The sequence below is a fragment of the Plasmodium relictum genome (genome assembly GCF_900005765.1).
Source record: "Plasmodium relictum strain SGS1 genome assembly, chromosome: 14".
Classification (NCBI taxonomy): domain Eukaryota; phylum Apicomplexa; class Aconoidasida; order Haemosporida; family Plasmodiidae; genus Plasmodium; species Plasmodium relictum.
Window position 1 is genome coordinate 1,073,867 of NC_041692.1, and position 24,839 is coordinate 1,098,705.

At 19.1% G+C, this 24,839-nt stretch overlaps 8 protein-coding genes and 1 non-coding gene across 9 annotated transcripts; 3 read left to right on the forward strand and 6 right to left on the reverse strand.

The window, feature by feature from the left end:
• Positions 1–270: 270 nt before the first annotated feature.
• PRELSG_1429100 (bromodomain protein, putative) lies at positions 271–3,849 on the reverse strand (the record flags this gene model as incomplete). The annotated part of the gene is made up of 1 exon (XM_028679359.1): positions 271–3,849. The coding sequence occupies one exon, from the start codon at positions 3,847–3,849 to the stop codon at positions 271–273; it is 3,579 nt and encodes a 1,192-aa protein (XP_028535080.1).
• Positions 3,850–7,331: 3,482 nt separating this feature from the next.
• On the reverse strand, positions 7,332–7,495 carry PRELSG_1429200. Its single transcript, XR_003699299.1, has one exon. It is a non-coding gene; the product is annotated as a U1 spliceosomal RNA (small nuclear RNA).
• Positions 7,496–8,366: 871 nt separating this feature from the next.
• On the forward strand, positions 8,367–9,203 carry PRELSG_1429300 (conserved Plasmodium protein, unknown function; the record flags this gene model as incomplete). Its single annotated transcript, XM_028679360.1, has 1 exon — positions 8,367–9,203. One exon carries the CDS (start codon positions 8,367–8,369, stop codon positions 9,201–9,203), a length of 837 nt encoding a protein of 278 aa, XP_028535081.1.
• A 260-nt stretch (positions 9,204–9,463) lies between these two features.
• PRELSG_1429400 (conserved Plasmodium protein, unknown function) lies at positions 9,464–9,912 on the reverse strand (the record flags this gene model as incomplete). The annotated part of the gene is made up of 2 exons (XM_028679361.1): positions 9,464–9,638; positions 9,758–9,912. The coding sequence occupies 2 exons, from the start codon at positions 9,910–9,912 to the stop codon at positions 9,464–9,466; spliced, it is 330 nt and encodes a 109-aa protein (XP_028535082.1).
• Positions 9,913–11,020: 1,108 nt separating this feature from the next.
• Positions 11,021–12,745, reverse strand: PRELSG_1429500 (conserved Plasmodium protein, unknown function; the record flags this gene model as incomplete). Its single annotated transcript, XM_028679362.1, has 1 exon — positions 11,021–12,745. One exon carries the CDS (start codon positions 12,743–12,745, stop codon positions 11,021–11,023), a length of 1,725 nt encoding a protein of 574 aa, XP_028535083.1.
• Positions 12,746–15,026: 2,281 nt separating this feature from the next.
• Positions 15,027–17,319, forward strand: PRELSG_1429600 (integral membrane protein GPR180, putative; the record flags this gene model as incomplete). Its single annotated transcript, XM_028679363.1, has 2 exons — positions 15,027–16,505; positions 16,885–17,319. The coding sequence occupies 2 exons, from the start codon at positions 15,027–15,029 to the stop codon at positions 17,317–17,319; spliced, it is 1,914 nt and encodes a 637-aa protein (XP_028535084.1).
• Positions 17,320–18,519: 1,200 nt separating this feature from the next.
• DLC8 (dynein light chain 1, putative) lies at positions 18,520–18,801 on the forward strand (the record flags this gene model as incomplete). The annotated part of the gene is made up of 1 exon (XM_028679364.1): positions 18,520–18,801. The coding sequence occupies one exon, from the start codon at positions 18,520–18,522 to the stop codon at positions 18,799–18,801; it is 282 nt and encodes a 93-aa protein (XP_028535085.1).
• A 949-nt stretch (positions 18,802–19,750) lies between these two features.
• Positions 19,751–20,442, reverse strand: PRELSG_1429800 (RNA polymerase subunit 8c, putative; the record flags this gene model as incomplete). The annotated part of the gene is made up of 3 exons (XM_028679365.1): positions 19,751–19,883; positions 20,063–20,208; positions 20,284–20,442. The coding sequence occupies 3 exons, from the start codon at positions 20,440–20,442 to the stop codon at positions 19,751–19,753; spliced, it is 438 nt and encodes a 145-aa protein (XP_028535086.1).
• Positions 20,443–21,389: 947 nt separating this feature from the next.
• Positions 21,390–23,504, reverse strand: PRELSG_1429900 (proline--tRNA ligase, putative; the record flags this gene model as incomplete). Its single annotated transcript, XM_028679366.1, has 1 exon — positions 21,390–23,504. The coding sequence occupies one exon, from the start codon at positions 23,502–23,504 to the stop codon at positions 21,390–21,392; it is 2,115 nt and encodes a 704-aa protein (XP_028535087.1).
• Positions 23,505–24,839: the final 1,335 nt, after the last annotated feature.

Below are 24,839 nucleotides of genomic sequence, written 5' to 3' on the forward strand. Positions count from 1 at the left end.
CTATCTTTATCAGTTTATTTATAGCTGTTTATTTTTCTGTATGTATATTTATATACCTATATTTATATATATAATTTTATTCGTGGGCTTTATCTCCATATATATATATGCTTTTTACTTCCATATATTTATGAATTTATCTATGCTTATATCTATTTCTATTTGTATATTTATGCTAATTTATATATATTTAATTATCTACATCTATTAAAATGCTAATAAATCTTTATATATTATTATTTTTTCTAATTTTTCTATTACTATTTTTGTCTATATTTTAGCATCATACCCTTCAGCTATTAATTCCTTTTTATTTATTGGAACATTAGTTTGATGTTGAGTTAAAATAGCCTGTTGAATAACTTGTCCTTTCCATTCAGGCCAAGCACTCTCTGAATTTTTAAGATTTTTCTTTTGATTTTTTGGGGTATCCATAGACGCTAAAAAATCGGCGTGCATCCCCATAACATCTTCCCTAATTTCTAAATTTTTTTTATTTTCATCTACTGGTTTGTATTGAGGTAATGATTTTCTTCTATTACCTTCAAAAAATCTATTTGACATTTCTTTTTTTCTTTCATTGGAGAAATGTCTTTTTACCTTTTTTTTATCATAAGAATCTGAATCGATATCAGAATCACTTTCTGATTCAGTTTCATCACTTGATGTTGAATAAGAAGAGGAATCTGAAGAGTTTGATGATGATGAATCAGAAGAATTAGAGGACGATGATGAATATCTACTTCTGTGCTTATCATAATGAGTATTATTTTTCAAATAATTTTTATCTCCAATATTTTTACCGCTTATTTTTCCTTTTCCTAAATTGAAATTAGGAATTTGCTCTGATGATATTAGAGAGGCTTTATATTGTTCCAAATTTATTCTACCCATATGATTAATATAAAGGAAAATCCTTTTTTGTTTTTCAATAGATAACAAATCAGTATCAAATGTAAAATATCTATCAAACATATGATTCTCAGCCAATATACCTAAATCGTCTTGTATTATTTCTAATGCTGCTCTTCTTTGATTTGGTGCTAATCTTCGTAAATTTTTGAAAAGTAATTTCACTTGATAATTATTTAAACCTTTATCATTAATTCCTATTTTTTGAATTCCTGGTGGATCAGGAATTGTTCCCATACTTGGTGGATCAAAATCAATATCATCAGTTGAATTTTCTTTTTTGCCCCTATTATTTTCATAAGCATTCTTTAACATATTTGCTGAAACCTTATTAGTTTTATTAATTTTTTCTCCTTTTTTATTTTTATTTTTATTTTGTTGTGAATATATTTGACTAGAATTCACATTATTTAATGATGATCCCATTGCATTATTTTTTTTTCCGTAATTTTTACTATCGCTTTTATGATAATTATAATTATCACTACTCATATCATCACTACTATTGCTACTTATGCTACTGCTATTCGCACTACTATTATTACCATCATAATAATCATATTTATCATTTAATATTTCATTATATTGTTTCATGTCTAGATAAATACAATTGGTATTTTTTGTATATTCATTTAAAATTTTTTCCATTTCTGAACTCTCTTTTAATAACTTATCAAATTCTTTAGCTAATTTATATGCATCATTCCAAACATCATTTTTAACCTTATGATATGTAAATGCGTTAAAAAATATTTGCCTTACATCTTGTTGCCATTCAAAAGGATTATCATATTTATTATTTAATAATTTTTTTTCTATTGTCTCAAAATCCATTGGATACGTGATAACATTTAGATAATTAGGTACCCCATCTAATTCAGGATTTACTGGCTTTAAAAACCAACAACTACTTTCTTTTCTTTTTAATTTATGTAATATTTTAAAACAGTAATTCTTCCAAGGATTTTTTGTCTTATAATTTCTTTTTTTATATATTTTGTTATGTTGCTCATGTTCCTCATTCAAATTATCGTGATGTAAACTATTATTTCTTTGCCTTTTCTTTTGCATCTCTTTTCCATCTTCTTTTTTACTAGAACATTTAGAAATATTTCCTGCACCGGAATTCGATATAGAACCATATGAATTTTTACCATTTTTATTATCCATTTCATTTTTTTTTATATTTTTATTATATGTCTTTTCATGTTCATATGATCTTACGTTTCCCCCCACTCCACTTTTGGTATATTTTTGAGCTGAATTATTTTTTTCATTTATATAATTATGTTCTTTTGTATTACACTTTCTATTATCTTCATTTGATATATTTTTTGTATCTTTTTGAGTATCATTTTCTTTACTACTTAATTCTTCTTTTGAGTAATACATATCGAATGATTTTTTCGATTTTCTCTTTCCAGCATCATATATATTATTAGATAGAGAACAACGTAAATTTTTTATTTCATTTAAATGTCTTTTTGATATAGAAGAATACGTGTTTCTTTTTTCATTTTTAGGCTTTTCAATAGAAATTTCAATAAATCGAAATCCTAATGAATTAATTGTTTTTGATATAAATGTAAATTCTTCTTCAGTTAAATGCAATACTCCCCTTTCAAAACTTCTTATTTCATCTAAATTTTTTAAGAACATTTTTTCAAATTCGTTAGTTTTTTCTTTTTCATAATTTATATTTCTATCTTTATTATTTTCATTTTCTTTATCTTCATTATTTAAATCTGTATTATTTATGAAATTACTTTTTGAAATATTGTTAATATGCTCATCACTCATATTAATATTACTAGAATTATTGTTTATTAAATTATTACATGTAATTTCATTATTAATATTACTATTATTATTTTTTTTATCATCATCATCATTATTATTATTATTATTATTTTTATCACCATTATTATTATTATTACTATTATTATTATCTTTATTATTATTACTATCATTATTATCTTTATTATTATTACTATCATTATTATCTTTATTATTATTACTATCATTATTATCTTTATTATTATCATTATTATTACTATTACTATTATTATCACCATTATTATTATTATTATCACCATTATTATTATCTTTATTATTATTACTATCATTATTATCTTTATTATTATTACTATCATTATTATCTTTATTATTATCGTTATTATTATTACTATCATTATTATTATTATTATTATATATATCATTTTTTTTATTTCCATTCTCATCAGTTGTATTTTCTTTTGAAAGCATACTATACTTCATATTTCCAATCTTTTTATTATCATCTTTTAAATTAAATTCATTATTATCATTATCATTTAATGCCTTATTCATATTATTGTTATTACATAAATTACTCATTTCATTACTTTTTGAATTTATTTTATTTAAAATATTGTCATCAGTTATATCATTTATTATTTGATTATTTTTATTATTTAAATAACAATTATCGCTTAAATTATCTTTGTTTAATCCACCATTTTTATAAATATTTAATTCATTATTTCTGCTTGTGTAATTATTCTGAAAAGTGGCATTTTCATTATCATTAATTGTGTTATTACTATTATCATTTATATTATGATTCATATCATTTATTAAATCAATGTTTACATTATTGTTTGATTTTATATAATTTAAATTATTATTTAAATTTGGCATTGTATTGTTATCGCTATTGTACATGTAACTTTTAACAGTGATTTCACTTTTTTCGTTACTTATATTGTTTTTATTATCAATGGAATTTACCATATTTAACATGCAATTAAAATTATCATTTAATTTAATTTCATTATTCATTTTGTTTGTACTCTTTATTTCATAGCTGTTTATTATATTATAATTAAATTTAGAATTCTTAGATTTAAAAATTAAATCATTATAGCATTCAATTAATTCGTTTTTTGTTGAATTCATTGTTTTATCAAATATACTGCAATATAATATTCTGTTAAATGAAATTTTATTATTTTTGCATTCTCTTGAATTAGTATATGTATTATTATCTTTATTGCAATTTAAAAAACTCTAATTTATTGTTTGATTAAAAGATGTATTCATAATTTTTTTTTATATATATAAAAAAATAAAAATATTAAAATTTCTTTTAGAAATATTAAATAAAAATTATATATTTTTCTTTTTTGTTATTTAAAATGTACATTTTTAATGATATATTTTTTTATATTTTATTTATATATTTAATTTTTTTTTTTTTTATATCGTTTTATTTTTTTTTCATTTGATTGAATTATTTTTTTTTTATTTTTTATTTTCTATTTTATATTTTTTTTTTTTTTTTTGCAAATATCAATAATACTAACATGCAATATTATATTAATACATAGCCTTTATATAAAATAAGCCTTTTATGACTACAAAAATAAATTACATATATTTTGATTTTTTTTTTGATATTTTAAGTTAGGTAATCTTCTTAAAAATTAGATGTCAAAATTATTTAAATAAAAAAAAATTAAATTTTTTGCTTTTTTATAATCATATTATTTATTTTTTCTTATAATAAATTTTTAAATAAAAATTTTTGAGAACATGTTTTACAGTATTAATGATTTATACTTTTCTGAAAAAAAATATCATAATAAATAAAATGAATTAACCTATATATCTGGAATACTGAAATTCGAAAAAATTACATATTTTTTTATGAGGAAAATGATTTATTATAGCTATATATACAAAAAAAAAAATTTTTAATTTTTCACTATTCGTTTAAGTTAAAAAGTATTAATATTAAACAATAATTTTAATTTTTTATATTAAATACATCATTTATATAATTTGTTTAAATAGGTCTTATATATATGTTGTACTATTTTATATATTTCTTTTTATATTTAATTTAAATAAAAATAATACATCCAATGCTATGAAAATTTTTGGCTCTATTTAAATTTTTTTTTGCTTTTTTTGGGGGTTTTATGAAAATAATTTTATGTTCTTAATTACATTCAACAAATAATTAAAAATTTTAATTTTTTTCAAATACATATTATAGCTATTTTTAAATATATTTTTTTTTATATATTATATATTTCTTTAAAGATAGCAATTCATTCATTAAATATGAATAAATATATATGTTTTTTGCTTAATTGTTTTTTGTTTTAATTAAAAATTATATTTATGTTTAAAAGGGATTAGGTGCTAATATTTAATATATGTAGCTCAAATTTTTAAAGATTTAAGGATTTTTTTTTAAAAATATTTTACTGTGTTATATATAAATATAAATGTATACAATAACTTTTTGATATTTCTACAATATAAATTATGAAATTTTTTTTTTAATTTTTTAAATAATAAAAATTCTTATGCATGCCTTAATTTTGTATTTTATATTAGTACCTTATAAAGTTTATTAGAATTGTATGTGTATAAAAAAAATTTAATTGCTGATTAAAATATATTTTGAATTAAAAAAAAATATATATTATCTTCGAATTAAGAAAATTTAGGTATGTACTTTTAATATATATTATGTGTAAATGTTATCCTGTTTTACGAATTTTTTTTTTTTTCCTTTAATAATATAAAAAAAATTCCTTTTTATTTAAAATATTTCAATTACTTTTAAAAAAATTATTCCAGAACTTACAAGTTAATATATAATTTTGTTCTCACATTTTAAATATTAAATTTGCGAAGAAAAACAAAAGACAAAAAACAAATAGTAACGTTTTAATTTTAAACAGATATTTAAGGTAATTATAACAGCTATGTTTTTTAAATTTCCTTAAAAAAAATGAGCATTTCTTTTATTATAAGTATACTTTTTTTATCATGATTACTTTTTTTTTTTAAGAATTACATTATTCTTATTACATAAATGGAAACAAAAAGGTTGTTTTTTAATTACATCTTCATATTTTCTCTTTTCCTTAATTTTATTTTATATTTTACTTGAACAAAAAAAAAATTAGTTAAAATAAAAATATATATAAAAAATTGAAATTTATTATTAATTACAAAAATAATAGATACGTATATATTTGTTTAATTATTGTGCAAAAATATAGAAGTCAATAACTATATATATTAATAGACACAATAAAATATATATTTAACTTTTTATATATTAAAGTATTTTTTCTATTTTTTGAGTGTGCCAAAATAGGTATACTGTAATATATTCACTTTTGCTATAATGTTCTCTTAAAATATAAAGAATAAAAAAAACTTTTTTTCTTTATTAATATTTTTATTTTTTACTATAATGAAATATAAAAGTCATTAAATAAAAAATATATTCATAATTTTAAAAAAAAAGTTATTTCTATAAAAATAATTTTAAATGTAAATTTTGAAGTACAAATTTTTATTAAGAAGCTTAAAAAGAAAAATAAAACCTTGTCATTTCTATAGTTAAAAATATTGTGATACAAAATTTTGTAAAACTGATATATCTATATATATATTTTTGTTTCTCTATTTTAATTTTGCTTTTTTTTAAAAGTGTTATCGTATACATTAATCCTAATGAATTATTTTATGTAAAACTTAAAATTTTTCGTTTTCGATTTAAAAAAAAAATGTATATATAAAATGCATACGCACAAAAATATAATAATTTTTTTTATAATTTCTAAATAAACAGGATATTCCTGTTGATATATATACATATATATTTAAAATATGTTTAGAAGGTAACAAATTGTATTTAAAATTTTTCCTAATATTTAACTACTTTCCTTTAAAATTTACAATATATATAATTATTTAAATAATTTTCCAATTGAAGAAAAAATATTACATATTATTTATTTAAAGTTGTAAAGATTAAGAAATACGATACTAAAGGATGCTATGTAAATATTTTTTTTTTATATAGAACATTCATTTTTTATAAAAGAAAAATTTACTAAATAAAAATTCTAATAGCAAATGATAAAATTTGAATATTTTGGAATAAAGAATTTTGAATTAAAAATTAATACATAAAAAATTTCTTATTTACTTATTTTAGTTGTATGTTTTTTTTTTCTTTTCAAATACTGATTATATGGTTTAAAAAGGATGATTTAAAAAAAAGAAAAAAAAAAACTAATGTTTTATAAAACTTTTTAAATATTCTATGAGTTAATAAAATAGTAGTTTAATATGAAGATATAAAAAAAGGCTATACTTAATGAAAAAAATATTTTTTAAAAGTAGCATTAATCATAGAAAAAAAGCTTTCTTTTAATATAAATACCTTAATACTAATATTTTTAGAAACAATTTAATGTATTTCATAAGATATCGGTTAAAACATCAATTAAAAAAAAAAAAAAAAGAATATTTAAAGATAGTTTAAAAACTATATATATATTATTTATATATAGTTAATATTGTCATGGATTGTACTTATGTAAATAATTGATAATTTAAAAATTGTAATGGCATAATCATTCAATGAAATATGCCACGGGCAAAAATTTTGCTGTTAGCACCCTCCATATGGAGAGTCTATAGCTCATCACAGTCAGCTGAGTGCAATGCTCTGCTCCGAGCTACGTCAGGGTAATGCGTGAGCTACCCCAAACGCCAGCCAGGTAAGTTAATTAAAAATAGTATATTTTTTCATTGTGTTATTTTTTGCATACTAAAACTGTACTTCATGAATTTTTATTAATTTTAAAGCCATTTTTTTTTCTTTTTTTAACATTAAATGTTAAATAAAAATAATTTTTATATAAATTTTTTTAATATAATTTTCAATTTTTATATAAAAAATTACTATTTTTATTCATTAGTAATTTTTTTTTTAATTTTTTTTTATATTTTTCAAAATTTTTTTTTTAGGTGATTATATAAGGATATATGTTTTTTTTAAAGTTAAATTTCATTCTCTATAAAAAAAATAAAATAAAAATAAATAAAATACAGCTTATTTTAAAAATTTAATTAATATTATGTGATGGAAAATGAAAAAGAAAAAACTTATGTTGAATTATTGTACAAAAATTATTAATCGTCAAAAAGATTGATACATTTTCAATTATTATTTCAAGAGAAGTTATTTTTGGAAATTTTCATTTATTTTCTTTATAAAATTTTTAAACATCCCTCTTTTTTTTTTTTTTTTTTTTGTAAAAGGCATATTTTGTTGCTGATTAAAGTATAAATATATTTCATTAAGACTAAGAAAAAGAATGATACTTTTAGAGTTTTATTGCACATTTTGTATGAAATAATTACAAAATATAATTTTAGGTTTATTAACAAAAAAATATTCCTTTTCAAATGATTTTAATTTTTTATAGTTAACGTGAATCAAAATCAGTAAATAATATTTGAATTACTATTTAACCTTTAAACCGTATGTATTATATAAAAATTTCAGGATGCTATTAATATAAAGAATTATTTGTTTTTTTTATTATAAAACTTTATCTTTAATTATTGTATTTTTATTATATTGATAATTTAAAATGGAAGAGAATATAGAAGAAATATTTGATGATTTTATTTATCATTTAAATGTTAAAACTGAAGAAGATAACAATGACGGAAATGATATAAGTACAATAAAAAGAGATGAAACGAATTTATTGGATGATACACTTTTCAATATATTAAAGAATAACTTTTTTAAATATACTGAATATTCATTGAGTAGCTTATATATATGTCAAGAAAATATTCCAATTGAAGAAGATACAAATTTTAAAACATTAATAAATATAATAACCAAAGCATCAGATGTTAATAATAAATTTAAATGGGTTGATTATTATTTTAAATATGATTCAAAAGAAGAGTTAAATATATTATCTCCGAAGCCACAAAATAAAGAGCTGTTATTCAGAGAATACCTTGAACCAAACCATTTAAAAAACGTTTGTTTATTAAGAAAATTTGAACAAGGTGCATTTTTGAAATCATCCGAAAAAAATAAAGTGGATGTTAAGATAGTATCAGAATACAATGTTCATAATAGTTATAAAAATGTAATTAGGTCATTTGATTATTACTTAAGTCATAAAACTTTTACCGAAGCACATATATTTCATAATAAATATGGCAATAGTGATCATATTGTTATTTTGGTATTAAGGCATTACAAAGATGAAAATTTTCAAATTCCATTGTTTCCAGATAGAGTTCTTGTTCAAATAAAATCTTACTCTAATGACAATAAATATTCAGAAATGACTCAAAAAAATCTTTTACAGTACTCAGAAATTTTTAAACCATATATCTCACTTAGAAAAGTAAATTACAATATTGTAGAAGAAATAAAAAGTAAGATTAATTATGCATTTTAAAATAAAAAATACTTTAAATTATTTATATAAGAATTTTTTTTCTTTTTTTTTGAGAATATATGCTATAGACTTATGAACTACTTGATTAATTTTTCTTTTTTTATTTTCTTTTTTTTTATTACTTATATATATTTATAAGTTATAAATATTTTTTAAAACCATTTTCATTAAATCAACTTAAATATTAAATTTTATTGAAAATTATTAAAAATATTTTAATACAATTACTACTTACACATATTAAACTAAAAGTTTGTTCTTTACTTTTCATTTTCAGTTAGCATATTGTTTTCAAGTATGTTATTAATTTCCACTGGTAATGTATTTATTTCAATGCTAGAATACGATTTAGATTCATACACATTTTCTTTTATATCGTTTTTTTTAATTTCATCTTCTGAACTTTCGAATTGATTACATAATTCAAAAATTTCACTGAAAATAAATATAAAAAAATTTATAATTTAGTTTTCATCTTTAATACACATTAATGATTCTTTGAAAATGTAGTACATAAATTTTCTTTTAATTTTCTCTTTTATTTTAGATAATACCATTCTTCTATATCATTTTTCCAAAAAATGTATGAATTATCAATGTCAGAAAATGTAGAATTAGAAAAAAGGTCATCTTCTTCATATATAAGAATTTCATCTGATTTATTTTTTTTTATATTTATTCTTTCTGTTTCTTCTTTTTTGTATGTCATGCTTTTCCCTTTGTTTATTTAATGTTAAGAATCTAAAAGAAGTTACAATTTTAAATATATCATACGAGCATGATATCATAAACTATTATGTATTATTTTTAGAAAATAAAAAAGTATTTTTACATATCATTAACTATTATTATAATATTGTTCACTATTTATTTTTATTGTTAAAAGAAAATATTTCTCATATTTACAGAAGTTAATATATTATGAATATTTTATGTTCTTTTATTAAAATATTTTTATATACTATTTATTAAAAGCATTACATCATAAAAATTTTTTATTCTTAACTACCAAAATAAAGTAAAATTTTAATAATTAAATATTTTTTGATATAATATGAAAGAAAAAAAATTATAAAATCTTCACAAATTAATATTAATAATATTTTTTTTTAAAGATTGAATTTTTTTTATAAATAATATTCAATTATAATTTTTTAATGTGTGGAAATTTTTAACATAAAAATTTCACATGTCTAATTATATTTTTTTGAAAATTTTTGTTTTTTTCCAAAAATGTATAGAAATATGTAAGTCTATTAAATATATTTATATGTATATGAAATGATAAAAATTATATATATATAGAATATATTTATTTTAGTTCACAAATATAAAAAAAATATAAACGTTAAAAAAAAGGAAAAAATATATAATTCATATGATAAAAGGAAGAATTATTAATCAGAAAAATAAGAAATGTAATTTAAATGAAAAAAAAGAAAAAATAGCTTAAGATAAAAAAAAAATATATAATTAACTAAAAAAAAAGACATTTTTGATATAATTAATAGAATAATAGTTATTAGATCCAGAAAATGCAAAAAATAAATGAAAAAAATGACATTAAAAAAAAAGACAAAATTAATATTGGTAGACCAATACTTAATGTAAGATATAAGTTAAAATTTTAAAGTAAAGTTAATAAATATTGATAAAAAAATCTAATAAGAATAATATATTTAGATATATATAAATAACATAAAAATAACAGAAGTTTAATAGACCTTATTTAATTGTGTAAATTTCTTTATCACCTATGTTTATTTCTTTTGTGTACATATATTCATAATAATTTTTTTTCCATTTTTTTTTTTAATTTATTTTTCTGAATTAATTACTTGATTTCTAAATTCATTTAAGGTATCTATACGTTTAGTTAAACTCTCAATGTTAATTTGAATTAAATTTTCTGCGTTTTCATGATCTGTATTCTGTTTTTTTAAAAGAGTTAGTTCTTTGTTGATATTTTCTATATTATCTCTAATTATATGTATGCTGTTTGTTAAAGCTTCAAATATAATTTTAAAATCTTTTATATCTAAACTAAAAGAATGAATAATTTTTTGTATTTCTGATACATTATTTGCAGTATCTTCTGATTCGCTCTTTACGTCAAGTAGATAATTTGATAATCTATTTATTTCATTTCTCATAGTCATAATTGAGACAATTGTGCACAATGGTGCAAATCTGCACACATAAGAGGTAGGTTCGTTGTTAGAATTCTTTCCACCAAATAGAAAAAAAGCTTTCGTTTGCGAGTGTAAATTTAAAGTGCCATAATCATAGCAGCAATTAATTTCTTTAGATGATATTTGGCAGTTAAACCAGCAATTAGATGGTATATCATAAACATATAGATCAGGGACAGTATAATTAGAAAACCATCCAGAAAAAAGACCGCCAGATATCCACATTTTTTTATCAAAAATTACAGCACCATGTTTCCATCTTGGACAAGGAGCTTCTCCGGCAGAATTATTTACTAATATCCAATTTTCTTTTTTCAAATTATAAATCCACAATTCATTAGTTGGACTTCCTCTATTCGATAAATCTCCACCAAATAAATACAGAAAACTATAATTTACATTATCTTTTGTAGTTCTATCTAGCCAAACCATAGAAGAAAAAACTCTACCAGAAGGACAGTTACCTTTGTACTTAATTTCGGACCATTCTCCCCTTATAAATTTATGCCCACTGTTTAATAATTCATTATTTTTATTTATTCCTCCCCAAATAACTGTTGTATATGTATCTGGACAAAATGTATAAGCATGTCCATATCTTGTTTCTGGAACTATATCTAATTTAAAAGAATACATAGACCATCTGTCTTCCATAAAATCATACATATAGCAGTCTTTTGCTAATATATTAGGCCCACATAATCCTCCAAATAATAATAAGCATGGGCTATTCTTAACACTATATGCTAATGTCATCGATGCGTAAGCCCTTTTTCCTGGATTTATATTTAACTTTTTAGAAGTAAACACATTACTACCATAAGTAAACGTTAAGAATTCATTTAAATATTCATTTAGTGAATTAATTCCACCATAAATAAAAAATTTATTGTCATATTCTACTATAGAATGTCCATATTTTTTAGTAAAAACTTTATTATCATGATAAATATGAGATAAAAAAAACTCTGGTGGAGATATAACACAGTCTGCTACTCTTCCATTTGGTGTTGTGTTGTGTTTCCCATCGACTTTTAATTTCGAAGAATTAAAAATATGCCTTATTGTTTTTGAATCCTGAGGATTTATCGTATTATCATCTTGGGGACTCTTTTTTTTTGTAGTAGATTTTAAAGATTTAAATGTATCAGATGTTTGATTTGATAAATTCCCATTTTCATCATGTTGTTCAACATTGTTTAAGCTATTATTTTTGCTTAAAGAGTTTGTTTTTTCTGTAAGATTTTTTTTTGAAGTGGTTGAATTTTTTGATTTTCTACTAAAAAATTTTCTTCTTCTTTCTTTTCCATCAAATTCTTCACTTTCCGAGAAATCGGATATATCTGACATTTTTTTTTTTTTTAATTTAATTACGTTTCTATTATATCAATTAAATAAAATTTTTTTTTTTTCTTTTTTTTTTTTGTTTTGTTTATTTTATTTTTATAATTTTATAATAAATTGAAAATAATGTTTTTACTCACAAAATTTTCATTTTCATGAGTTTTTATCCAATTTTTAACTTAAGGACACAAGATCAAATAAACGTGTTGGTTAATTGTAGCATAGTTATTCACATACTTTCTTTTATATTCATTTACACATTTATATATATTTGTTAACTAATTCATAATTTGTTTATTCTTATGACTTGTTCAGAATATAAAAAAAAATTCTTATTTTATATTTTTTCGTGGTCTCTTTTAAAATTTAGGAAAAGACAAGAATTTTTTTTGCTTAAAAAAAAAAAGACGAAATTACTAAAATTTATGTAAAAATAAAGTGCCAAATTAAATTAATGTGATATATTTTTTATGAAACAAAAAAAAAAAAATTTACAACTTTTTTTAAAGGTCTCCATAAAAAATGAATATAATTAATTCCATATATGTAGCAAGAACATGCTAAGATACAGTTAATAAAAATAATGTTTTAAGATTCATATTTTTTATGATTTAATTATTTATAAATATTTAATATAAAGAAAAAAAGAATATTTAAAAAAAAATATGAGTAGCTAGCTACTATATCTGAATTTTACTTTGTTATGTTTTTTTTTTTTTTCAATTTTTTTTACAACATAAAAAAGAAAAAAAAAAAGATAAATGCATAAATATATTTATGTTTACGTTCACATATGCCACATTATTAATTCTTTATTGTTATTCCATTTCTCTTTTTTTATAAAATAAAACTTTACATAAATAAACTATAAAGTTATAAAATAAAAATTCCCTTAAATATATACCTTTAAATTTAAAGTTAGACATAAATAACATAAAATTAAAAATAATAAAAGAACATACTCATGAACACATCTTTAAATAAATAAATATGCATATATACCTAATTCAACATATATATGGACATAAAAATAAAAAAAAATATATTTAGCAAAAGAAAAAATGTTAACAATATTGAGTCTTTAATCATATTAAAACTAAGTTCCTACAATATTTCTAGTAGTTACATTTATTAGTTAATTTTAAAGATTATTCGAATAAATATACAGTTTTTTATATTTATAAAAATTAAAATATATGCTTTATGAGCATAAAAACACTTTATTTTTAATTTTTTAATAAAAACGCAACGTAAGATTATAAAATTTTATTAAAATTATATAATTTAAAAAAATTAATTACACATTTTGCATTTGTTAAAATGTGTGCTAAAAATTGTCTAAAAATTTTCAAATTTATTGTGGGATATTTAATCATATATATATTTCTTAAGAGAAAGCTTTCATGAACAATAGAAATAATATAAATGTGCTCAATTTTTTTTTTGTTCTTTTTTATTTACCATTTTTTTAATAATTTTCCATTTTTTTTTTTTTTTTTTAAATTTTAGTAAAGTCACTGAATCATGTTATAAATTAACTATTTTTTTTTTTTTAATATATCTAGTTTTTGTATTTAAATGTTTTGTTGATGTTCAATGATCTTTTAATATTTCTTAGTGTCTTATATTAACACCAGTAAATAAAATTAAGGAATATTACTTACAAAAAAAATGCTGTATTTAAATTAAGTTCTAATTAAAAAAATGAAGGAAATATATTTTTATGATATGTTAATTTAACAATTTTTTATAATTTTATATTTTAAATAATATAGAATTACATTTATCTAATTTTCTTTTTTTTGTTTTTTTGTTTTTTTTCTTTTACCCATTTCACAGTTTAAGGTTGTTTTTTAATATTAAACTATAATTTTTTTTATACTCCCATATAATCATAATGATAGAAACAAATGCATGTAATTTTTTATGTTTGGCATTATAAATATTTTTTTATACTTAAAAATACTTATACATTTATATGCATATCTGTTTTTAAAATAATATGTCTATACAGGAGAAATATTCCAAAAAATATTTCCATTTCAACTGGCTTAATATAAAAGTTCTGTATTATAAAAAAAAAAATAAATAAATATCGAAATTGCATAAATAAATGATAAATATATTAATACAAAAAATAATAAGATAAATAAGAAAGAAAAAATAAAAACCAAAAGAGATCTCAAGAGAAAAAAAATAATAAAAATATTTTAGATGTAAAATAAAAATAAGCCTTATAAAAATTTAGAATACTTATAGTAATTAAATACAGAAAGTAATAAAAAATATGGCAAAAAGAGTAAACTATCTTTTTTTTTTTGGGATTTTAACTTTTTTTATAGCTAATACTTATGTGAAAGGAAAAGTATTTCAAGGAACTTTTAACATAAAAAAAAATGAAAAAATTCATTATTTAACAAAATTCAGTTGTAATATAGGAACTTGCCAATTCAAAATTAAAATGAGACTTAAAGATAATATATATGAAAAATTAACCCATAATTATTATAAACTTAGTAGTGAATTACTAAATGATAAAGAGGACAACACAAATAATAATTTATTTAATATGAATTATGATAATGCATACTATGTATTAACCAGTAATAAATTAGAGTTTATTCCTCAAAGAATAACATTAATATTGGATAATGAACAAAGATATATAAATAAAGATGAAAAATGTTTTTCTTTTGGAAAACTAAGAAATACTCATAATTTCAACTTACCTTTTAATTTTAAGTATTATGATTTAGTTAATAGTAAAACATATGATAAGTTAAAAAATTTTATAAATAATAAATACACAATATCATTCAATAAAATTTACAGTGAATTAAAAAATAATAAATTAATGCAATCAGAAATGTTAAATTACACATCTTTAGGGAATGAAAAAAATTCTAATTATGAGAATAAAGATATAACTGCCAAGACGACACATCGTGTTCATGTTTGGTTTTTAATGTTTGATGACTGTTATGATAGCCTTATTAATAATTTGAAATTAAGTATAAAAACTAAAATAGCTTACTGGGAATATTTATCATATGCATCAAAACTCCATGATATTTCAAGTCTAGCATATGCAAAATTAGATGATGACACAAAATTTTACAGTTCAAATATTTTTGATAAAAAAACATTTCTTGAAAGTCCTAAAAGACTTTTATTTTTAGAAAAAAATTTCACTAAAGTTGAGGTAGGAGATATGTCTTTCTTTATTAAGTATCATAATTTTGATAATATGAAAAGTTTTATTAATATGTATAATAATTTATATAAAAATGGGTTTTATGAAAAAATTATTGATCATATATATGAAAATGATGGATTTACTGTTGAATATGAAGTTAATATATTTCAAACAAATAAATCTCATTTTTCTTATGAATTACAGTATTCTCCCATTCTTACTTTTATTTTAACTGTTTTATATATATTTTTAATTTTTCAATATGGTAGTAAAATTATTCAAAATGTTGTATCTAAAAAGCATAAGCATGGAATGATTCTATGTGTAACTTTTGTAATATTAATACAACTATTGTCAAATTCTCTTTTATTTATTCATTTATTAGTTTATTCAAAAAATGGTATTGGTATACATATTTTTAAGATTTTTTTTAATTTATTGAATTTTTTAGCTCAAATTGTTATGTGTACCATGTTACTTTCATTAAGTTACGGTTTAACAATTTTTGAATCAAGTTTTAATATTTTCATAAGAATTAAAGTGATATTTTCTCTTATCACATTTTTTCATGTAAGAAAAAAATTAAAATAAATAAATAAATAAATATAAATATAAATATATATATATATATATATATATATATATATATATATATATATATTTGTCTTCAGATAATTATAAAAATCTAAAAATATATAGAATATACAACTATGCAATAATGTTATTAATAATATTGCATATCATAAAATGAATCATTGAATAAACATTTAATTGATAAAATTAGTTTTAAATTTTCTATTTAAAGCTCTTATATAATACTTAATTTTTTCTTTTTTGATAGAAATATTTATAAATTATATACTTTGAATTTTTTATTTTAATAATTTTCATTCATTATATAAATTAATATGTTACTTTATTTTGTCATATTTGCTTTATTTTTTTATAGATTGTTTTAGTTATATTAGATAACACATATATTATGGAATCATCTTCAAAATATTTTGATAACGATAATATAACTGGTTATATAATAGTATTTTTAAGAATAATCTTGACTATTATATATCATGTTAACATAAATAATTTATTTTTAATGTCAAAGATATCACCAATTCGTAGGTTTCTTAAAAAGATGTACATTTTTGGCATATTTTACATACTCTCATTTCCTATAATTTTTATGATATGCTATATATTCGATACATACTGGAGACAGAGATTCATGCTATTTGGAACATCCTTCTTACAGTTTGTTTCTACCTATTTTATTACGAAAATGTTCTTAACAAATTCAGAATATTTTAAAGTTTCTGACTTGTCAGCAAGTGATCTTCCTGGAGCAACATCCAGTTGGTTTAATCAAAAATTTCATGCATATTAAAAAATAAATTTCCTTTAGATATTTACTTTATCATTCATCCTTTATATACTTATTTTTTTTTCCTCTTGTTTTATTATTATCATTATTATTATATATATGTATATATAAATTTTTTTTGTATTTTTTTTTTTTTTTTTTTTTTTTTTTTTTATTTAAATTTTTTTTTTTTTTTTTTTTTTTTTTTGTATTTTTTTTTTGTATTTTTTTTTTTGTCTTTTAATAAATATAAATTATTTTTTATAATTTCATAAGATATGCTAAGGTTTAGGAAAAACATAAAAAAAAAAAAATAATAAATAAAAATACAAAAAATTAATGTAAATGTTTTTCTATCTTAAAATTATACTTTTATTAAAAAATATAACATTCTTTTTTAAAATATTAATCAAAAAAATATTTATGAAATAAAGTAAAAAGATGAAAATGCTAAAATTTATCTAGCATTCCAGAATTTCATTTTTATTTTATTTTACTATTTTACTTTATTTTACTATATTTTATTTTATTTATTTTTATTTATTATTACTATTTTATTTTTTTTTTTTACTTGATTATGCTATTATATTTAAGTTAAATTAATTATAGTTTTTACATATAAAATTTGTAATCATTATTCATTTCTTATAATCATTTTCAAGAATATCTTTACGAAAAAAATGACTAATATTTGAAAAGTTAATTCATTATTATTTAGACGCAGAAAATAAAATAATCTTGAATTTTTTATATTATTTTATTATACGCCAATATACACTATTATATATAATATAAATATTTTGTAAAATTAATTAAAATTCTTTGAAGATTAATAAAAAGTATTAAAATAGTAAGTATATTTTAAAAAAAATAGTGAGGTTAAAATAGCCAAGTAAAATAACAAGATTTTATAATTCGTTTTTTGTTTTGTATAATTTAAATATTTATATTATTTAAAAAAACTAAATGAATTTAAGAGGAAAAAAAAATTAACGATAGAAAAAAATATTTTTATGTAATTTAGATACATATTACTTAAGAAGCATTATAAAATTTGATGGAGTTTATTTTAATTTCATATATCCACTTATATTAATAGTAATTATTGGAAAATACAAATAACTGTTACATATTCTTACTTATTATTACATTTTAATATTTATTTTTTGATAATACATAAATTAAATATATTTATAAAGGAAAAAAAGAAATATATTGATAAAAATGGCTGATAGAAAAGCAAATAAAAATGCAGTTGTAAAAAATGTAGATATGACCGAAGAAATGCAAATTGATGCTATTGATTGTGCAAGTCAAGCTTTACAAAAATACAATGTTGAAAAGGACATCGCTGCTCATATAAAAAAAGAATTTGATAGAAAATATGATCCCACTTGGCATTGTGTAGTAGGAAGAAATTTTGGTTCTTATGTCACTCATGAAACTAAAAATTTTATTTATTTTTATATTGGACAAGTAGCTATATTACTGTTTAAATCCGGATAATTTTTTTTTTTTTTACGATAAATATCATCTTTAATTTTTTATATTTAAGGAAATTTATTCAAAAAAAAAAAAAAAAAACTATATCTTAAATTCTTAAAAATGTTAAATATAGTACTAAATATATAAAAAGTAGATAAAAATAAATTTTATATATGAAATAAAAAGTATAATACCTCTTAATGGAATTGCTTTACTTTTTCTTTTTTTTTTTTTAACTATCTATACATATTAAAATATTTATATATAACTATTAATATATAAATAATCTCGCTTATATATTTAACTATTTATTTTTATTATTATTCATTTATGTATTTCTATAATCATTTCTTTTCTTTTCTTTTTTTATATGTTCTTCCAAAACAAAAATAATTTGAACTTCTATACATTATTCCTTTAAATTTATCATTTTTGAATAAAGCTTGAATACTTCAAAAAAAAAAAATTTTTTTTTTTTTTTTTTCATTTTTAATATTTCACTTATCTCATAATAAATTTAGCATAAGAACATTAAAATCAAACTAGATATAAATGATAATAATTTATAATGCATTTCATTATATTTAAAAAAAAATAATTAAAAAAATAAAAGAAAAAAAATTTATATGTCTAAATAAAAAGATATGGCAATTTAAAAATGTATTATACAAGATATATAATATAGTAAAAAGTAGGATATAACTTTAAAAGCATTATTATGAATATATACATATATATATTTTAAAATAAAAAATAAAAGTCTGCACAAACAAAAAATTAAAATGAATAAGTCAAAAAGGTTCAAAAAAAAAAAAATTAAGAATTTATGGTATATTATTTAATTTAGAAATAATTGTATTGGCATTTAGTAACACTTTTTTGAGGGACCTTAAAAGCAAATAAGAGTAGAATAATGATGCTTTATTTACTAATTTTATTTTATTTATAAAAAAAGTGAATACTTCATTATTTATTCTCTTGTTCTTTCAATATCTACATTTTTTGTGAGTAAATAAATTTTCATATCTATTTCCAAATCTCCAATAAACTGCTTATCAGCAGTTAAAGCCATCATCAATCCACCAAAGGAAGCATAAACCGTTCTTTTAAAAAAAAAAAAGAAGAAATATGAATATAGATTAATTTTTCAATGAATTACATTTGTTATATATAGAAATTCCTTTATACATAAAATATCATTAATATGAAATATTTATTATGAACAAAATGAAAATGTTGCATAAATAATTTTTCTTTTAATTATGAAAATAAAATTTTAAACCTTCTTTCAGATGATAATTCTTCAAATTTAAAAATTCTTCCACTCATAATGTATTCAATATTATTTAACGAAATGTTTTCAGTTTGTTCCCATATTTTTTCATCGTTTTTCATTAAAAATTTATCTTGTAGAGCCAGATAAATAGCCTATTATAATTATATATATATATATATATTTAAATAATTTAAATAATATTATAAATAAATAATATAATACATTACCTTTTTTTCTTCCACTTTAAATAATTCTGAATGAACATCTAGAATTAATTCAGCATCATAACCAGTACTTTTAGCTTTTATTCTGCTTACTTTTTCAAATTTTGAATTATCTACACTACTTATAACAAAACGATCTTCAAATAAAATACTCGATGCCATATTTATTTTAGTTTTATATAAAAAATTCAAACAAACATTTAAAATTTTTCTAAATATTAATGAAACTATCAAAATTTATAGAATGAATTAAAAACATAAAACTTATAAAAATTAAAAAAAAATATATATGCACAAAATAATATTATAATAAGAAAATTTAAAAAAAAAAATATTCAAATATTATGTAAAAAAACATTTTTTAAATAAAATGAGATATGAAGTAAAAAAAAAAGGAAAATTCCAATATATGCATATACAAGAATAGATAAAAATATTGAACATAATATAATAAAAAATAAAACAGCTTAAAAAATTAGTAATATTTAATTCTAAAAATTGGTAAAATACATTAATATATATGAAGTATAATACTTCAAAAAAAAAATCTCAAGATTAAAAATATAAAACATAAATACAAAAAAAAAAAAAAAATATCAAAAGAATTATTATGCCAGATAAAATTAAAGTATTTAAAGTAACTTTTCAAAAGAGGCAAAGGCTATTTAAAAAAAAAAAAGAAAAAAAGAATGAAAGCAAAATACACAAAATTATAATGAAGTCTCTTAGTGATTGTTCTCTAGGTTATTTTAATTTGAAATTTTTTAAACAAGAAGGAATGTGAATTTATGGGAAAAAGTTGAAATAAAGTTTTACAATTTTATTTTTAGATTTTTATATAAAAATATGGATTAAAAAAAAAAAAATTGATAAAAAGATCGACATTATTTTTGCTTTTAAAAATATATATATATATAAATGTATATAAAATTAAGTTGGAAAGTTTTAACAAGATCAAAATGCACAGAAAAGAATTTTTAACAATAAAAAAATAGATGTATTATTTTGATATATACATATATATAAACTTAATAAAATGGTTTAAAGAAAAAAAGCACATATATGCATAATAATCAATATAGAAAAAAAAAAATTCAAAAAAAAAATCTTTAATAACTTCTACCAAATAAGCACCATCTTTTGGCTGGTTTTCCTGACCAAAAGCATTTGGTATTTGGTAATATTGGAGGTTGATCTAATGGAATACACAACGGTTTCATAGCCCCTGACAAGGTAGTTTCAGTATTTGTTTGATTTAAAGACAACCTTTGAGTTTCTTTTTTTATTTCATCTTCTGTGGCTATATCTTCACACCATGGAGCTAAAATCATTTTTTTTTTATTCAGGGCATCCATAACTTCACTAAAGTCAGTAACTTTTACAATAGATTCATCCAATTTTTTTTTTGCTTTTAAAAATAAGTTTTTATGAATGTCAACAAGCATTTGTTGTGTTTCCAATAAAACTGATTCTTTTTTGACATTAACCTTTTCATTATTATCCCTTCTTACAAACACACAAGAGTTATTTTGAATATCTTTAGGACCAACTTCAATTCTTATAGGTATTCCTCTTAATTCCCAATGATTAAATTTATATCCTGGAGAGTATAAACTTCTATCATCAAATACACAATTAATTTGTGCATTTTTTAAAACTTTTTCAATATCTTTACAGTAGGAATATACCATATTTTCATCTGTATTTTTATATAGTATTGGTACAATAACAGCCTTATATTTAGAAACGTTTGGAGGCAACACCAACCCTTTATCATCTCCATGAGTCATTATCATAATTCCTATTGATCTAGTAGTACATCCCCATGACGTTTGATGAACATATTGCTTGATTTCATTTTCATCTTCAAATTCAATTTTAAACATTTTTGCAAAATTTGTACCTAAGTAATGAGAAGTAGCTGCTTGTATAGCTCTTCCATTTTCGCTTATGAAAGCTTCAGCAGTAGAAGTAAAATTTGCTCCTGCAAATTTTTCTCCTTCACTTTTTAATCCTTTTATAATAGGAACAGCTAAATATTCTTCATACCATCTTCTATACAAATCTAATATATCGAAGACAAGTTTCACTGCTTCTTCTTCATTTTTATGAGCGGTATGGCCTTCTTGCCATAAAAATTCTCTTGTTCTTATAAAAGGAGTTGGCTGCTTAAATTCCCATCTAACCACAGTATTCCATTGATTTAATTTCAGAGGTAAATCTCTATGAGATCTAATCCATTTAGAGAAAGCAGAATACATTATAGTTTCACTGGTTGGCCTAATTGCTATTTCTTCAGGTAAATCCGAATCTCCATACTTTGTTACCCATGCAACTTCGGGACTAAAACCTTCAATATGACTTTTTTCTTTTTCTAGTTTATTTTTTGTTACAAAAAGTGGAAAATATGAATTTTCTACATTTAATTTTTTGATTTCCTTATCAAAAAAAGATTGTACACACTCCCATATGTAATAGGCTCCAGGTCTTAATATATAACAACCTGAAATATCATAATACTCTATTAATTCACTTTTTACTATTACTTGAGTATACCAGTCTGAAAAATTTTCTAATTTTTTTGAGGTGATTCCTAGCAAATTACACTCTTTTAATTTATCATCAGCCTTATTACTTACATTACATTTTGAATGTGATTCTTTATTATTTTTGTGATTATCTACTTTTATTTTCTCTTCTTCAATGCTTATATATTCTGGAGAATGATTATGCAACTCGCAAAATTTTACTATGTCTGTTTTTTTCATATACAAACTACTATAATTATGCATTGGGTGAATTATTAGCTCATCCATATTTTTTAATTCTGAATCAAAATAAAGTTTTACGACATTATCTTTATCACACTTCATTGCAAGTGGGGTAAGACATCCTGGTAGTAAATTTAAAATACTTTTTAAATTCTTTTCATCAACAAACCTTAAGTTAGAGGTGTTTAATATATTAGCTAAATTTTTTAAGTCAACAGTTTTCCAATTTAGGGTACATAAGAAAAAAAAATTTTTTTTTTTATCTTTTAGAAATAAATTTTTTATAATATTATTTGGATTCTCTAAATTCATTCCTAATAAATCCTTAATAGAATGGGCTATTCCATGTTTTACTTCTCTGTAACTGATATTTAATTCTTTTAACTCTTTAAATAAACTTTCAGACTTCTGCAACTCTTCTTCAGGTATTGTAACTTCACAGTTGGAATTCATGTTTTTAAAAGAAATTTTTCTTTTTATTATTTTAAAAAAATTATAACTTTTAAACTTTGATGTATCCTTTACAAAATTAATAATCAGTGTCATGAATTAATCATGATAACATGAAAAGAAAAAAAAGAAAAAAAAAAAAAGATAAATTTCAATAAGATAAATTATATAACAAATAGAAATGTAAATATTGAAGATTTTATAAAATTTATTATATAATAAATAGTTTGAATATTGATTATATAAATATGTAAATAGAGATTACTTGAACAGTGATAACGTAATAAGGATATTAGTAATAATAATTTAGATAAAAAAAAAAAAAAAAATTAATTAAATAACTAAAGTATAAATAATTTTTAATTATTGTGTTATAAATTTTAAAAAGAAAAATAAATAAATAAATAAATAAATAAATAATAAATAAAAAATATAAAAAAATTAATGATTATGTTACAAATAATACAAACAACTGTTTATAAAAATATATTACTAATATTTTAATATTTTTAGTTTAACTAATTAAAAAAAAAAAAAAAAGAAAAACTTTTAAAAAATAAAGTGTAACTTTCATACACTATTGTAATAAGGAAAATTAGTAAAAAACTTAATCATTAAAAAAAAGTAAGGAAAAATAAAGAAATAATTAAATCTGTATGAATGCTAATTTTTTTCTTTTTTTTTTCAAGAATACATGAGAAGAAAAATATATATATAAATATTTAAATTAATATATTAAATATTATCTTTAATTTTTTATAGTATCAAAAAAATTATATTTTTATTATTATACATGCGCATTTCACTTTTGTCCTAGTATGAAAAAGGTAATTATATTATATTGTACTCTCTTTTTTTTCATATTAAAAATAAAATAAAACTATTTTTAAACTATCTGAAAAAATGCAATTGTCATTAAGAAAATAATTATATTAAGAAAAGATATAAAACCCTTAAAATTAATATATAGAGCTTATGATTTACATACTTTAAATATTATTAGTTAAACATAATAAACTCTAATAATTATTAATAATATTTATGAGAAAAGAGATAAATATCATAGAACAAATAGGTTATACTACATGAAATAGTTTTCGTTAAAAATATTCTGATGCATACTTATTTTTTTATTTTTCATTTTAGTTATTTAAAAGATTTTTATTTATATTACATGCCTAGAACAAAATATATAATTAAAATTGGTGTATGTTTTATATTGATTAATGTTATTACTTTAGATACTTTTTTTTTTTTATATATAATATATAAATTTTAATAATATGTAAAAGAAAAAATGGTATAGCAATATGGACAATTGTTAATATTTATTTTTAT